At 40.6% G+C, this 18,710-nt stretch overlaps 1 protein-coding gene across 3 annotated transcripts in view; it reads right to left on the reverse strand.

Annotated features, from left to right (window-relative positions):
• The window catches only part of aopep (aminopeptidase O (putative)), a 207,872-nt gene that overhangs the window by 103,089 nt on the left and 86,073 nt on the right, over positions 1 to 18,710 (reverse strand). For all 3 annotated transcript variants that reach the window (XM_061928246.1, XM_061928245.1, XM_061928247.1), the window contains 2 exons: positions 17,054 to 17,160; positions 1,159 to 1,261 (listed from right to left, as the gene is read on the reverse strand). In XM_061928246.1, coding sequence (XP_061784230.1) covers positions 1,159 to 1,261; positions 17,054 to 17,160 — 210 coding nt within the window. The remainder of the gene's footprint in view (positions 1 to 1,158; positions 1,262 to 17,053; positions 17,161 to 18,710) is intronic.

The raw sequence follows: 18,710 nt of genomic DNA on the forward strand, positions 1-18,710 counted from the left end.
AGAACATCTGCACCATAACACAACATAAACACAATAGAACAAATACCCAGAACCCCTTGCAGCACTAACTCTTCCGGGACGCTACAATATACTTCCCCGCTACCCCCTACTCCCCCAAGCCCGCCCACCTCAACCTCCTCATGCTCTCTCAGGGAGACCATGTCCCAAATTCCAAGCTGCTGTTTTGAGGCATGTTAAAAAAAATAATGCACTTTGTGACTTCAATAATAAATATGGCTGTGCCATGTTGCCATTTTTTTCCATAACTTAAGTTGATTTATTTTGGGAAAACCTTGTTACATTGTTAAATGCATCCAGCGGGGCATCACAACAAAATTAGGCATAATAATGTGTTAATTCCACGACTGTATATATCGGTATCGGTTGATATCGGAATCGGTAATTAAGAGTTGGACAATATCGGAATAACTGATATCGGCAAAAAAGCCATTATCGGACATCTCTAATACTAAACAAATAAACAAACCAAAAATAAAACAGACTTATTTCTGGAAGTAAAAAATAACTTAAATAAATACTGAACTTCTTAAGGTGCATTTTTTCCCAGTTGGAAAAACTAGGTCGGACGTTGTTTTATTGATTAATGCCATCACGTGATCATGGCATTCTTGTTCGTTGGTTTGTGTTTTCCATCCGATTTTCAAGCTGAAATATTCCCACAACTGGACATTTCGCTTTGTAATCATTTTTTACTCCTAATTTGTTTTACCTGGCAGCACTTCATAATGGCGAGTCGCGAGTAGTGAGACGGTCTGTCATTGCTTCCTGTGTTTGTAAAGGAAACAATCTTTGCCCACCAAGGCAAAGATTGTGAATGACTGGAAAGAGGGCTCACTGCATTCGGTTAATTCTACTGTTAAATAAACACGCTCATGTGCTGAGGGCAATGCATAGAGTGAGACATCTTTCTCCCTGTTTGAAGCGATAGACAAACAAACAATTCTCATTGGCCAACATGTCTGTCACACAAGAAAAAAAACAAAAAAAAAACCTTAGCTTATTTCGGTTATTTGTAGCACATTAATCGTGCAGGTCTAGTGTGCAACTTCATACATAATATTTGAATTACTTTGTATAGCTAGTCCAACTAGTGTTTTATACATTTTAATATCAAGCTGTACTATATAAATACATCACCTTGAGGTAGTGGACTTGCAAAAAGGACTTGTCAGGGTTGAGAGCATGTTTAACTGTCGAGGAGCCAGACTCGCTGACCTGGCCCGTTTTCTCCATGTTAGGTCTGCGAAAGGACAAATAAGAGCAGTCAAACGGTCCAATACACAATTGAGATCCACAAACACAATTACAACACAACAGAGGCAAGATGTGAGCTCCAGCATACTCCAGTTGCACTGTTTAAAAATAAAAAATACAATGTCAGCAGCACTAAATTCAACGACTCAGCTCGTCTTCTCGGTGGTTAACACCGTGCTGCCATGCTCTGCCCGGGGCAGGCTCCAGATTCATAATAGCACGCCAATACAGTGTTTATGTGACCTCATAGCATTGCACTGCTTGCATTTTACTGCCCCGTGACTCACCATGGGAACATATAACACAAGAAAGCCTATCCTGTGCGTGCACACGGACGGACAGTGAGCCTCTTGTGGGCTTCCCTGTCATACCCACACAAATCATTCTCGGGATCTACCGTAAAAAAACAACAAAAGCCATAAACAAACACCTACAAACCTGATAAATCCCAGCCAAACAGGTGAGTGACGTGAGACGTTGTGCAATGATAGTTGCAGTTAGCCTGTATTGATCCGGCTGAGCAGATTAACTCAGTGTGCCAATAGGAAGGCCTTGAAGGATCGCCCTGCTGCCAAATCGATGCAGCAGGCGCCTGGCCCACCAATCAATACGCCCCCTCATCACCAGCGAGCACTTTTCCGCCTCATGACAGGGATGTCAAATAAACACCCAGACAGACACGGGAGGCCGAAAACACGTTCCCGTACCTACGTGGAACGCCTCGACTGAGGAATGGGAATCTGGGAAATTGTCTTTGAAAAATGTATTTGCCAATACGGAATTATTAACTAGCCCATTGATATAATCAAATAATGACATTACCATGTTAAAAAATGATTTATTCTGGTTACCATCTTAAAACTCATTTGTATACGCGAGCCTTTAAATAGACCCCCCTTTTAGACCAGTTGATCTGCAGTCTTTTTTCTGCACTCTGCCTGCCTCTCCTGCGTGGAGAGGTTTATTAGGTGACCACAGATGAGCTGTTCAAAGTCAGGACCCGGGGTGGACCACTCATCTGTGCATCAGTTGGGGAGGTCTCTGCGCTGCTGACCTGTCTCCACTCAAGATGATCCCCTGCTGGCCCCACTGTGGGCTGGACTCTCACACTATTAACTAGATCCACTCGACGTCCATTGCACCGGTCGCCCGGGGGGGGCGGGGGGTCCACACATCTGCAGTCCCCTACAAAGTTTCTCATTGTATCCCATTGGGTTGAGATTTTTCCTGGCCTGATGTGGGATCTGAGCCGAGGATGTCGTTGTGGCTTGTGCAGCCCTTTGAGACACTTGTGATTTAGGGCTTTATAAATAAACTTGATTGATTGATTGATTGATATTTTTCATTTTCACTTTTCAGGCTGGGCAGCACGGTGGCAGAGGGGTTAGTGCGGCGTCTGCCTCACAATACGAAGGTCCTGAGTAGTCCTGGGTTCAATCCCAGGCTCGGGATCTTTCTGTGTGGAGTTTGCATGTTCTCCCCGTGACTGCGTGGGTTCCCTCCGGGTACTCCGGCTTCCTCCCACCTCCAAAGACATGCACCTGGGGATAGGTTAATTGGCAACACTAAATTGGCCCTAGTGTGTGAATGTGAGTGTGAATGTTGTCTGTCTATCTGTGTTGGCCCTGTGATGAGGTGGCGACTTGTCCAGGGTGTACCCCGCCTTCCGCCCGATTGTAGCTGAGATAGGCTCCAGCGCCCCCCGCGACCCCGAAGGGAATAAGCGGTAGCAAATGGATGGATGGATGGACTTTTCAGGCTGTAGTACTAGTGGGCCTGGCATCTCTCCTTATTTCTAACTTCCATCCATCCATTTTCTACCGCTTGTCCCTTTTGGGGTGGCGGGGGGTGCTGCAGCCTATCTCAGCTGCATTCGGGCGGAAGGCGGGGTACACCCTGGACAAGTCGCCACCTCATCACAGGGCCAACACAGATAGACAGACAACATTCACACTCACATTCACACACTAGGGCCCATTTAGTGTTGCCAATCAACCTATCCCCAGGTGCATGTCTTTGGAGGTGGGAGGAAGCCGGAGTACCTGGAGGGAACCCACGCAGTCGCAGGGAGAACATGCAAACTCTACACAGAAAGATCCTGAGCCCGGGATTGAACCCAGGACTACTTAGGACCTTTGTATTGTGAGGCATATACACTAACCCCTGTTTCACTGTGCTGCCTATTTCTAGTGAAATATATACACTTAATCACGACCTCTGCTGCCAATCAACCGGTTCCTGTTCCCAGCTGCTCCTCATTTCACCTGTTGATCAGCCAGCCAATCCCGGACGAGCCCCCAATTTATGTTACGTTCCCAGATGGCTCATAGTCTAGGGATCATAGGGGAACACAACATAAAAGTGTATACACCAAATGAGTTGTAAATTAAAGACACCGAAGCCAAGAATTGAAAACAAAAACTAGTGTCATTGAAAAGTAACCATGGGGGGGCGGGGGGGGGACAACAACAAGACACAACACTAGCCTAGCTTGGGAATAGCCATCTGGGAACGCAACAGGTACTTCCAGACTACAGAGCATAAACTCACATATATTGTTCAAGTTTCACATGATCGAGAACATTTTTATCAGACGTTGACAAGTTGATTTCTGTTTCTTCTGCAGCCCGTCTAGGCATCAAAATAGTTGGCCTAAATAAAACAAATTGCTGGTGGATCTGTCTGTGCTTACTATTCTTTCCCCTTCACAAATTTCATATGCACGATCAACAAGAATGGCCAAATAGATTGTTTTCCTTCAGGATAAAAAGGACCAGAATTCCCCTCTGAATTAACTATCAAAAATCAAAATGCACATCTTTCTCTCGTCTGCTTGAGTGGAAGAGAAGAAGAGTGCGACCACAGCGAAAGGGACCGCACAAATCGGCCGCTTTTGGACATTCTGAGTTTCAGCTGGGTTGTGAGGCCATCATTAAACTATGTATATATTTAACAGAAAATACTTATATAATCTAGCGTCTGTAGTGGGTTTACATAATTCACCCACAGAATTTTAGTTATGTTTAGAGAGTTCTGGCCGGACGGTTTTACACAGGACACATTTCCGGTGTGTGTTGTTGCACATTAAGCTGCGGATGAGGAAATACAGTTGTTTTAAACAAAAGTCTGTACGTCATTTAAACAGTTAGCTTCATCCTTTGACATTTCGCCTTCAACTCCCGTCCTTACACGCTACACATCCATCATTTGATTGGATTGATTTTTGTTTATATAGAATATCATACTATCAGCTCCTGTGAAAACACATACATGCACACAAAGCTGTCTAAGCCCATCCTGAAGCGTCACAGCTTTTAACAGGGTAACATGCGATCGTGGCGCTTTGGTCAAAATTGTTTTGACCATCTTCCAGCCGCTTTCTGACGTGTCTTCAGAATGTGCTGTTTTGTGAGACGTCTTATTAGCCCTTCTCCAGGCCAAGCCCCCTTCGACTGAATTTCCATCCCGTCAGCCATGTTGTAGTTTGTAACTTACATATTGAGTTTATTGATATAAACCAGAACGACACACTTCTTTTTATTAGAAATGGCAACATTGGAGGATTTTAGCATGTGTGTGCGCCACAACAAGAGGATTGAGAAAAATAAGGAATTTATTTTACAAATGAATAAAAATGGAAGGCTCGCGCAAAGCTCTTTGGGTAAACCTCTACCATATAGGCAAAATATATCACTAAAGTCTCAAATTGCAAGCGGCTCGTTCGGAGCAAGTTTGGAAAAGGCACGATTGTTTTATAAATATCTCTGCCATGCCTCCATGGTTTGAGGTAAAATTTTCGGGACTAATGGGGATCCCAAATACACAAAAACAGGTACCAACAGGTAAGAAAAGTTGGTTTTGCATAATAGGGCCCCTTTAAGCACTTGTGTTTCACTTGTGTGGGCTTGTCTGGAGGCTGTAAAACGAATAAATATGATACGTGTGTAATATCAAGCGTGTACAAAAACACTTAAACGCAAACCGGAGAATAGGGCCCGGAGTGACTGCACGCAACATAACCCAATTGAGACAACTGTGAATATTTCATGTGATCAGCATTATTTACATTTCAGTTTGAATTTCTTCTGCAGCCTGTTGCGACATCACTAGTAGTTGCTAGGTTACTGGGCAAGGACAAAACAAACCTCATTGGTAGTATTCCAATATAACAAATAGATAAAAAACAATGTAACAAATGGGCACCTCCAGCCTCAACCTCGTATCAGATGACTTTTGGTCCTATCGCTGTCCCAGCATGCCGAACAGGAAGGTGAACTAACATGAAGTCAATTAAGGCTGTGGGCGAGCGGAGGAAGAAGTGTGGGAAAAATCGAGGACGGGAGATAGATAGGAATGTTTGGTTTGCTCGACGGACTGACGGGAGAGAGGAAACCATCAGCTTCCTGGAGCTTCTAAATTTGACTGGACACTCTTGCAAAGGACTTTCATCATGCATCCGAGCGCGGCCTACTCCTTATGTGCGTTTGCGTCTGCCATATAAATGACACAGACTGACCTCATTTAATTTTAGAAAAAACAACCATCTAAGAATATCTCAGTCATGATGCAGGAGTGGACATACTGTAAGTGCACTAAAACGGAATCACAGGAATGCTACCATGTTTTTATTTTAATTTTTACCATTTCACATTCTATATATCTTTTTGCCTAATACTGATACATGTTAAACATGTTAAACACAGGGAGTGAACAAACTAGCAGTGACCACAGAAACACGGAGAACGGGTAGGATTAAATGAGATCAGCTGCTTCCTACCCTTTTTTGGACATGACAAGTACAAATATGGCGTGACATTACTGCCAAAACACATAAACGCCCAACGATTCGCAAGTAAAAACAAATTTATTTTCATCCAGCCATCCATTTTCTACCGCTTGTCCCTCTCGGGGTTGTGGGGGGTGCTGGAGCCTATCCCAGCTGCACTCGGGCGGAAGGTGGTGTACACCCTGAACAAGTTGCCACCTCATCGCAGGGCCAACACAGATAGACAACATTCACGCTCACATTCACACATTCGTAAAAAATATATATATTTTCTTTAATTAAAAAAACGATTTGCAAGTAAAAAAAAACAAAAAAAAAAACAATATCCTGCAAGTATAAAATACGATTCGCAAGTATAAAAATAATTTTCTTCAATTAATAAAACGATTATAAAGTATAAAAAACATTTTGTTCAAGTTACAACTTTCAGCAATAATATTCCACCCTTTTAGCAGTAATATTCCACCCTTTTGGCAGTAATATTCCAGACTGTGCGATACACGCACTCGTAATTCGCACTTTACAACGACAGGTGGTGCTGTTGAGTGCCGTCCTGTCATGTTTTGTACACGTACATGTTTTCTTCTGTCGCCTTGGATTCGAGCTGTGTGTCTCGCTCCCTTGGACTCCTCCTGGAACTTGACTGCCTTCTCGGATCTCGACCCCCTCGCATGGACACGGACTCTGACGCCTTGCTATCGCCCCGACTTGTCTCACGGACCCTCTTGCCTGCCCTGCCCCTTTTGGACTTGCCTCTCGCTCAACACTACGGTAACACTCAGAAGCTACTCACCACACATAGTCACACACAAACACACACACACACACACACTTTGGATTCGTCACACTCTATTTTCCTTAGTTTAATATTATTATTGTTTGTTATTATATATATATATATATATATATATATATACAGTAGCTATAAGTATATAGAATAAATCATAGAGTTTAACTACGCCCCCTAGTGGTCTGTACCGTCTACACCTCCTGTACATAACACGTCCACCAAAAATAACGAAGAAGAAGCAGGGTGGGGAGTAAAATGGTGGACAGAAGAGAGGGGACACAAGCTCAACCTGTAAGCTAACATATCTATTTTATCATCCCTTCGTTGTAAATCACGAAACGTAATTTATTACTGCCTCCATGTTATGTTATGCCGTTGAGGTCAGCTGGGAAGAAAATGTAGCTCAGACGGCTTCAAATTGACTCAGCAGCATAACCTGTCGCTGTGGAATTTGAACTATGGCACATTTGCGTGTGGCTCTGAGTGTAAGTGGGTACATCACGCAGGGTGGAATATTACTGCCAAAAGTTTTAAATTGTTTTTAGACTTGTGAATTGTTTTTTTAATTGAAAATAATTGTTCTCTTTTACTTGCCACTCGTTGGGCATGAGTAAAAACATTTTTGTGGTGTCTGTGGAGTTTTGGCAGTGATTTCACTCCATATGCAAACACGTGATGTTTCTCAATGTAACTAAACAAATAACCTAACCCATTAACATCCTAGTTTTAGCATGCACACTGTCCACTTCTGTAACCATAGTGCCGACATGCTTCTGCTGCTGCTGATAAGATGAAACAAACCTTTGAGGGCAGCGGGATGTGGAGTATCAATGGGAAATCGTGCAGTATGTGTAATTGGAATTTCAAAGTAAAACTGTGTCGGACAGAGCCACTAAGGAATGGGAAAAAAAACCTTGACTGCACCTGTATTTCTACAAAAAAAATGACACCTTGCTCCCATGCCAGACACGCCGACGGCGTAGTGTGGCGAAGAAAAAATGTTTATCCATCACTGGCATGTTACACAAAAGATCTCTGCCCTTCCCCCTGTCCCGACCTGGGATGTATGGACGTGTAAATCGCCGTCTCTCTTTGTCGAAAATGATTTAGAGAACGCTTTAAGAGGAATCGCTGCCCGCTGCCTTGGAGAATCACACAATAGCTCCATGCATTTTACAATAAATGGTTCTCTTATCTGCCTCGTAGGCCGTATGTACAAGAGGCAGGGTGTTTGTCCGTGTGTGTGTGCTTGCATGCTTGCGTGTGTTTGTGTGTGTGTGAAACCAGGCGTACACCTGGGTGTGTCTGAGATTGAGAGAGCGAGTGAAAGCGCGGGAGGAGATCAGGAGCTATTACTGACAGAACTTAATGTCAAAGGCACACACACACACACACCCGCGCACACACAGGAGGTTTATAGCACCGCAAGCCATATCCTGACAAATTACACTGGGTTGACTGTGGAAACCGGATAAGGTAGAGCAGCGCTCCCAGCAGCCCAGTAAATCAGCAGGGAGAATGGTGTCTGGCCCAGGCCACCCTAAATATAACTCATCTGAAAGGGACTGATAAACGCTGGCCACTGGGCCGCTGCTGGATGAGCGGTTGTCGATTGTGACCCACTGAACTTGGACAGCACAACCTGACATTTAGCCTTTTTGTGAGCATAAAACAAACTGCTGGTGGATCTGTCTGTGCTTCCCATTCTTTCCTCCCTCATGTTCTTCTGTCCAGACACTGTTTATTTGTGTCCTTTCACTAAAGCAGTTGTGATGCTGACACAGTGAATGGAAAGAATGGCAAACAACTACAATGGTACCCAGAGGTGGGTAGTAATGCGCTACATTTACTTTGTTACATCTACTTGAGTAACTTTTGGGATAAATTGTACTTCTAAGAGTAGTTTTAATGCAACATACTTTTACTTGAGTATATTTGAAGAGAAGAAACGCTACTTTTACTCCGCTCCATTTATCTACATTCAGCTCGCTACTCGCTACTGACTTTTATCGATCTGTTAATGCACGCTTTGTTTGTTTTGGTTTGTCAGACAGACCTTCAAAGTAGGATCTATCACATGCCTGCGTTTCACCAATCAAGTACTGTCACTGGTGACGTTTGACTCCGTTTCACCAATCAAATGCAGTCACTGGTGACGTTTGACTCCGTTTCACCACTCAAACAGAGCCAGGCGGTCACATGATTAACAAATTTAAGCTTACATGAACTCAACGTCAAATTTGAGGAAGCACATCGCGGTAAGTAACGTTAGTAGATATTTTGGCTGTCACCGTAGGCTGATGTTAGCTTCCCTGCTCTGAATCACTGTCAAATGTACATCGTGTGGGGACATTTATTAACGCACTGCAGCACACACACACACACGGACAGTCGCACACACGCAAGCATAGAAACACCAATCAATGTCTTCCCAGGTGCAGCCCACACCTATCAGTTTATGATTTGTGTAAAGGCTAACTTGTTATTTTCCTTTTGTAATCTCTGCCTACTGAGCCTATGGTGCTGTTAAGTTATTGTGGCTCAATTTGCCTTAATTTTTTTATGTTAATGTATAATTATTTAATATATATTATTGTTTTAGTTGCTTAACGGTTATTCCTGGCTCTGAATTTGCTCATTGCTACTTTTATGTTTTTGTGCATTATTTGTTGCCGTCATCATTAAACAAACAGGTTACTCATCAGTTACTCAGTACTTGAGTAGTTTTTTCACAACATACTTTTTACTTTTACTCAAGTAAATATTTGGGTGACTACTCCTTACTTTTACTTGAGTAATAAATCTCTAAAGTAACAGTACTCTTACTCTTCTGGCTACTCTACCCACCTCTGATGGTACCTCAATTATATATTTACGAATATTTTGCGATACGAGCTGCCTATTGTCTTTTTGTCATGTTTTATAGGGATTTTTTGGGAATTATGCCTATGATTCGCATTCTTTATGAGAGACAAGAATACACATATTTTTTCTTTTTTGTGCATTATAAATTGTGAAAAAAAAAAACCAACTAGCAAGAGGTGGCTAACAATGCACATAAAGGGGATTTGATCTATTCTATATTTAAAGCCCTCTAAAAAAAACATCCAAAAACAGCCAACACCATTTTATATAGATGCTGAAAGTATATGTTTAATGTTGTTACACATTCATAATAATATCATGTAATATTTACCGTGATTTGATCATTTTATCCGTTGTTGGAATTTGTATTTTTGGGCACATTGATTTATCCAGAGCGCATCACGTTTGCTTTTTCTTTCAACAACAACTACTAATCATAGCAGACTTCATTAAAGACAACGACGACTACTTCAGGACAAATAATGATGATCCATAACTAGAGAAGTCCGATAATATCGGACTGCCGATATTATCGGCCGATAAATGCTTTAAAATGTAATATCGGAAATTATCGGTATCGGTTTCAAAAAGTAAAATTTATGACTTTTTAAAACGCCGCTGTACGGAGTGGTACACGGACATAGGGAGAAGTACAGAGTGCCAATAAACCTTAAAGGCACTGCCTTTGCGTGCCGGCCCAGTCACATAATATCTACGGCTTTTCACACACACAAGTGAATGCTAAGCATTCTTGGTCAACAGCCATACATGTCACACTGAGGGTGGCCGTATAAACAACTTTAACACTGTTACAAATATGCGCCACACTGTGAACCCACACCAAACAAGAATGACAAACACATTTCGGGAGAACATCCGCACCGTAACACAACATAAACACAACAGAATAAATACCCAGAACCCCTTGCAGCACTAACCCTTCCGGGACGCTACAATATACACCCCCCCGCTACCCCAACCTCCTCATGCTCTCTCAGGGAGAGCATGTCCCAAATTCCAAGCTGCTGTTTTGAGGCACGTTCAAAAAAATAATGCACTTTGTGACTTCAATAATAAATATGGCAGTGCCATGTTGGCATTTTTTTCCATAACTTGAGTTGATTTATTTTGGAAAACCTTGTTACATTGTTTAATGCATCCAGCGGGGCATTGCAACAAAATTAGGCATAATAATGTGTTCATTCCACGACTGTATATATCGGTATCAGTTGATATTGGAATCGGTAATTAAGAGTTGGACAATATCGGAATATCGGATATCGGCAAAAAAGCCAATATCGGACATCTCTATCCATAACCTTATATTTTTGAGTCTGAATATGCTAAGGATGAGCTACAAGTTTTACACGTTTTGTGATAAGCAGATCCAGTGAAACACTAAGCATCATATATCAGTAGTGTTAAGTGCTAAACAAGAAATACAAACTACAAACATAATAAAACAATCACTTTCTGTACAATGTCCGCTTTTACTGGGTTGCAGACTTATGGGATGTTTATATATTTTAGCACGTGATTTGTGGTCCCCGTTTCATCATTTCAACATAATCCCCACTCCTCAGGTAGAAAATGCTAGAAGCAAACAAGCATCTTGCCGAGTCTTCCCAGGGATGACTTCGGTTTTAAAGTTGATTAACTTCTCGCCACAACCTTCTACTATACAAGTGTCAGGCAAAATTCATAATCTAGCACAAACCTTTACCAACTCAGACGCGATGCAGCAGCAGCTCAGTAGGTCAAGAGCTGCAGTAGCTACGTTACGTTTCTCAGCGTTAGCTCTTATAATAACAATGTTGTTAATACTTGGTTAATGCCGGTGAAGACATGTAAATGGAAGTATTGCTAGTGGTTTTTGGATGTTTTTTTAGAGGGCATTATAGGCATAATAGATGAATCCCATCAGATAATACATTGTAAGTTGCGAGCAAAAATTTGAGTTGCCGGTAAAAGGTTTTGTTTTTTTTCCAACCATATCCTCCAACCATCTGAACAAAACCTTGAGTGCGAAAAATAGCACCGTGAAGTAAAACCAGGCAACGCCAGAGTGCAGCATCACACAAATTAGCCAAGGACGCCAAGCGATGGACATTTATCCATAAGAAGCTGCTGATTGTGTGTTTGACATGTTTCAGTTAGTTCGGTCCCCTGACTCTACAAACTGGATGATCCACAGGTACACAGACATACATACTGTCCTCCGGTCTGTTAAACAAAGACGTCCGTTTTTAACATTACAATTTCTATTTTTGCACAACGGGAAAAGCAGCCTATAGGAGATACCTGCATGAGTACGCTTCATACGCTAAATTCTTTACATTACCATTGCATTGTTTCATTGTAGTACTGGTACATTCTAGTGTATTGTTTTTCAAATAACATGTCTTATCTCACCTCATTTTTCTTTTGAAAACGCAACTTACATGTTAAAATTGTGGTGTTTTGGAGGGGGGCAAGCACAGATTCAATTGATTTGTTTTGAGTTACAAGTTAAATCGTAGAACTAATTGAGCTCGTAAATTGAGTACCACTGTAGAGGCAAAAACCAAATTGGTTGCAGACAACTCCAGACACTTCTTGTGACCCTTGTGTTACAGTCATGGTGGCGGCTACAAGAGGAAAGTAGAATTATTGACACAATACAAATGATAATGTAAAGAAAAGCAGCTACAGGACACATACGTACAGTAAAGCACACAATTATTTATATCCCTCTAGCTCAGTGGTTCTTAACTTGGGTTCGATGGAACCCTAGGGGTTCGGTGAGTCGGCCTCAGGGGTTCGGCGGAGGTCAAGACACACCCGACTCATCGTGTGAATAAAAACTTCTCCCTATCGGCGTATTGTGGATACGGTAAAAGCAGAAGTCACACTGATTTGCAGGTGTGTAATTTGTTGTGAGTTCATGTACTGTGTTGGTTTATTTTCTTTGAACAAGGTGATGTTCATGCACGGTTCATTTTGTGCACCAGTAAAAAAACAACAACATAACTTTGTCTTGAATTTGAAAAAAAAAAAAATCACTAAAGAAGGGTTCGGTGACCGCGCATATGAAACTGGTGGGGTTCGGTACCTCAAACAAGGTTAAGAATCACTGCTTTAGCTGAAATTGACACGAGTGGGAAGAAGAAGTTGAGAGTACTGTATACTGATTAAAAAAATATTAAAGTTCCATTTTTGAAAATGATTCATATTTTTTAGGCTTACAAATGTAAATATACTGTGTAACATTGGATTACAATACTAGTACTTCATCTAATAACAGTAGTAACTTAGTTACATAAAATAATATTGCGTAATAGATGCCAAGTCACATACAATACTGTACAACAATGTACCATGACGTAGTGGGACAAGAGGACACAAGCGTTAGCAACACTAGCATAGCTATGTGAGCTACAGTGCTAACTCACATTTTAACAGAGAGATCATGCTAGGTTATCTAGGTTGCAACGCCCACGTTTGCAGCTTTAAACTTTATTTCAAGATGTGTAGTGAAGCCTGTTTTTTAATCTCTTTAGAAAGCTGTCCATCTAGGTAGGGGTGGGTCAGAAGTGGTTTAGTGTTCCAGTGTTGGCGTTAACAGCATTTTTGTGTCTTTTTACGCATTGAAATCAGAAAGGACGCGAAATTACAGAAGTCCGTGCGTCCCCCGGACGCGGATTTAAAAATAAATTGTTTTACCAATTATCGCTTTCCGCCTGTGTTTTGTTTTGTTTATATTTGCCAGGTCAAATGATTAATTATTAATTATTGGTCGACTTCAAAGTAATGCACTTTCCGGTACAATTTCTTAAATTTTGATTTGCCGAAAGTTTTATCGATCACAAATACTGCATTTCCGGTATTAGGACTACCAGCTGTTATTGTTTTCGGCATGGCGAGCAATAAACCCAAGAAGCAATGAAAAGAGCCACTTTTCACCAAATGGCTCACTTATGAAGATGGAAAGATGTTTCGCACGTCATTTAAATGGGCTAAGAAAAAAAACACATTTGACACAAAATCATGCACTGATTTTCAAAGATCCAGCCTCACCAGGCACCAAGAAACACCCTCCAATTTGGGTCCCTACAATTCTGCTCTTTGGTCGGAATTAAGAAAAATTCCTAGTTTGTGAACCCGTTCTCAAACAATGGCAATAAAAACTATTCTGATTCTGATTCTGAATGACAAGGCCGTCGATTTGCTACAACTCTTTATTTATGTTTTCCACAAAGCCAAGCGGACATCCACCATGCTATTAACACTCCTGAACATGATAGCGCTCCCTCTCCTATCTTGCCCATTCACTTACACATGTCACTCACTCCACATACCGCCATTCTTAAAGGGGAACACACAGCTTATGACCATCACCAAGCCAGAGATGAAACGCTAGAGGCATTGAGTGCCACTGTATTAAATGAAATTGAAACTATCTTGCAAAATTCTAAGTTTGTTGGCATTATTTGCCATGAAAGTGTAGATGTGGTGTTTTTTAAAGGACTGATGATCTACATACAAGTGAGAATAATACACAATTCAATTTGTCATATGCATGTATGCACTGGCACACAATTATCATAATTTCATGACCAAAGCAAAAAACTTTTTACACTTTTATACTGAAATAAATACACCTGCAACTTATTAAATAAAATTTTAGAAAAAAATACCAGCAGCGGTAAAGTTTAGATCCAAGAAGGGAAGAAGAAAGTGAATGAATGTTTATAATTGAATACATTTACATATGCATAAAAATGTGTTTTCTTTAGCATTATCTTTTTAATGAATTAAGTAACGTTTATGACAACCTTTTTCCAAAACACAATATAGAATGTGAGATTCTTTAGCTATTTTTAAGACCCTTTTTAAAACCCATTTTTATTCACTGGCTTTTAACCCAGCATGAGACTCTAAACTGTTTTTAGCTTCACTTTTTTAACTGTTTTTAACTTTTTAAACTGTTTTTATCTAACAAATTGTTATTCGGGTAATTTGCATTTGTTTTTTCAATGTGTATTTTTATTTCTGTTTTAAATGTTATTTTTTAGTCTGTCCTTTGCCTCTATTTCTTTGTGGTGTACAGCTCTTTGTTCTTCAACTGTGGTTGTTTTTAAAGGGCTTTATAAATAAAGTTGGTATGGTATGATATGGTATGGTATGCATACGTTTATCATTTGTTTTCAAAACGGTTACAAAAAAGTGGGGGCGCAAAAATTTACTGTGGGACCCCATTTTTATGACTTGATGGGGTCCCTGGGTCCCCATTTTGAAAAATTCCTAGCTCCAACACTGTGTTCATGTGGGAACAGTTGTTTTTTTATTTCGTGACGTCATGAAAACTCAAAAGTGAAGCAAATCCCTGTGGGAGATGACAGCTTTTTCTGACTTTTGGTGCTGACAAACAAACTTTAGGCACATATTTTACATACAACAAAAAAAAAGATTTTTGAAATCAAGCAAGAGTAAGAATAGTTATGTTTTTAACTACGCACATGATTAAATCCATAACAACACATTCGGTTAATTTACTTTCTCAGAAGCCAGTTTAGTATCTACATTAGTAGAAGTCTAACATGTCAAAATAATTGCATTATAAGAGAATGGCAAAGTATGTGTGAATAAATCTCTCATGTTGGCTTGGTGCTGCTGATTCAAGCCTGTCTGGTGCAGAGAAACTTGATCCTGATCCTGCTAATCACCTTGTATGTCTGCCTGGTAGAGGAGGACCCTCATGAAAACGGCAGAAAGGCCTACATGTTCCAACTTTAACCCTTCAACAATTCATGTGAGAACAAAAGCAAAGCAAGCAAGAATACATACTTTTGTATGATAAGCATCGTGTTAAAGTTGTACAGTATCACTCTTTCGCTGTTCACCAGAGTAGAATTAATTGATTAAACTACTTAAGTGTTTTCGTTATGTTACGACAGCACATTATTTGAGAAGCGACATGTTTGAAGTGTGAAGTGCTGTGAAATCAATAAGAAGCTGTTATGTTATTGTGCACTGTTATCGCTTATAATAATTGTAAATGTCAGACAGCATAACGTGCTGCAGGAGTAGGTTGCAATATAATATTTCCACTGTGAAACGGTTAACGCCTGGCAGGTGTTTTCCTCTTATAATTCCGCTGATGGCACAGTGATTCCGCCCTGGATAAAACAAACAGGGTATGGGCGGGTCACCCCTATTGTGTCAATGTCAGACTAACCGTGTGTTGGCCGTGCCAAGCTTTTCTAAAGACATGACAGCAACACCTCACCTGCATAGTATACTGTGTTGCCACACCTGCCTGCCACACCTGCAGCAATGGAATGCTTTTAGGGCACGCTCACGTGTGTCTGTGTGCAGACAAAAGCTGAGCACATGAATGCTGAAGACAAGAATGTGTAGTGGTTGTATGGCAAGGACTTGAAGTGGAACGGTTCAATGCAAGTGAGGCAAAAGCTGAGTGCACTACGAACTGCAACCTGCAGAGGCATTGTTGATTCAGGTTCAACAGGTTTGAGGTCATCTCTAATGAAAGTTGCAGTACATCCTTGACATTTACGAAGACCTACGCTTCGGCACAACTCTTCTGGGCAGCATTATTCTGCTCAATATGGCATGGAAACAGAAGTTCAGAACATTCAGACAGAGATTCTAAAACCCCACACCAGCTCAACAACTGCAAGCAATTGGATTTTGATAGAGATGCTTTCAAATGTAATATCGGAAATTATCAGTATCTGTTTCAAAATTATCGGTATCAGTTTCAAAAAGTAAAATTTATGACTTTTTAAAACGCCGCTGTGTACACGGACGTAGGGAGAAGTACAGAGCGCCAATAAACCTTAAAGGCAATGCCTTTGCGTGCTGGCCCAGTCACATAATATCTACGTTTTTTCACACACACAAGTGAATACCCAGAATCCCTTGCAGCACTAACTCTTCCGGGACGCTACAATATACACCCCCGCTACCCCCCAACCCCGCCCACCAATAATGCACTCTGTGGCTTCAATAATAAATATGGCAGTGCCATGTTGGCATTTTTTTCCATAACTTGAGTTGATTTAGTTTGGATAACCTTGTTACATTGTTTAATGCATCCAGCGGGGCATCACAACAAAGTTAGGCATAATAATGTGTTAATTCCACGACTGTATATATCGGTATCGGTTGATATCGGAATCGGTAATTAAGAGTTGGACAATATCGGAATATCGGATATCTGCAAAAAAGCCATTATCGGACATCTCTAGATTTTGAGGGTCTGTAACTTGCTTAGAACAACTGTAGGGTTCTGTCTATGTTCTCGATGCAGTTTGTAGTACCAGGGAAAAACACACCTGAGGATCTGAAGCTCCTCTCCTGAATTCTGCAACTCGTCAGAGAGTCTCCTCCACCGCAGCAGCGCTTTCAAGTTGAACTGCTCCAATGATTCCTGCGCAGGAAGCTGAATGGAGAAACGTTGGCACGTAAATGTGAAGTAGCCAGAAGTCAACCATTTGTTTAGTTACAATACCGTGGAAATTGTCAATTCCAATATTTCTAAAAATGTACGTAATTTGGAAATATGACCCTAATTTGGTGGGAACATAAACCTATGAAGTCTCATAAAAGTATGATGTTACAGAATACATACAGTGAGCAAATTTAAAAAAGCAGTGACCATAAAGTACATAATTACACTTGTTAACGTTTAAGCAAAATGCTCCATTTAGTTTTTACCTTGTTTAACTTATTTTTACGCTTAATACATCTTTACGGTAATGTGCATTTGGAGTCCTAATGGAGTGTATGTACACTATATATGACGTGTTAATCTTACGTCTTAGTCATTGACTTATTGCGACACTTGTATGACAGTTAATGTTAAAGGGTATCTATGATGATTTTTGTCTGTTCTGACTTATAAATGTTGTTACAATCTTGGATACTCATGTTAAACAATGCCAAAGCATCAAATGATAAGGTTCATGCATTTGGGCGTGAACTTTCACGCAGTTTTAGGATGCCTCGGTTTGTGAGGTTTTGCAGTCTGGCTATGTCGTGACGTCACAGCGAGGTGGACGCTGTTATTTGGACATTAAGTCAAGCTCTCAACCATAAGGTTTTGAGGAAACACAAAAAAGGTAGGGTTAAGTATTATTTTGGAGCAAGTGCATAATAACATCAGCATGCAGTGAGATAAATGCCTGTAAAAGCCGCTGTTTTATGCACTCTCTGAAACAATGCAGGTGCAGGTGTACCTAATATTGTGACCGGGTAAATATAGATTTATCCAGGCACATTATTAGGTACACCTATTAATATTAGGGTCCCCACATCTGCGGTCCCCTCCAAGGTTTCTCATTGTAGCCCATTGGGTTGAGTTTTTTCTTGCCCTCATGTGGGATCTGAGCCGAGGATGTTGTTGTGGCTTGTGCAGCCCTTTGAGACACTTGTGATTAAGGGCTATATAAATACATTTTAATTGATTGATTGATATATAATGTTTATTAAGTTTATTTTCGACCATATTTAAACAGAGCAGTGTACATTTTCAAAAATATTTGATATTACAATACTTTGATAGTATGATAATATATAATGATACAATATGATACTTTGGAGAGGTTGGGGTGTGGAGTGGCTCATTTTCAATCTGGGAATGCTTCCATAAATAAACATATTGCAAACAAAAAACTGGTTATAAATGTGACTGTGGATTAAAATTTAAGGAAGATTTGCACCAAAAAATATACAATACAGTATTATTTGGACCACAGGTAAGAAGATTAAAATCATCATAGGTCCCTTTTAAAAGTGCTGTGATTAACTTATTTTTACGCTTGGTAAAAAAAAAGAATGACCCTGTAAAGTTAAAATAGGTTTGATGATGACAATAGTTGTACCTTGGAACTAATTCTACTTCCATTATTTAGTATGGGATCAACTGTTTCATAATCCAAACAAATCAGAGGTTAACCAGCGTCCTGGAATGCAGTGTTGTTATTTTAGTAC

The sequence above is a fragment of the Nerophis lumbriciformis genome, linkage group LG33 (genome assembly GCF_033978685.3).
Source record: "Nerophis lumbriciformis linkage group LG33, RoL_Nlum_v2.1, whole genome shotgun sequence".
NCBI classification, from domain to species: Eukaryota; Metazoa; Chordata; class Actinopteri; order Syngnathiformes; family Syngnathidae; genus Nerophis; species Nerophis lumbriciformis.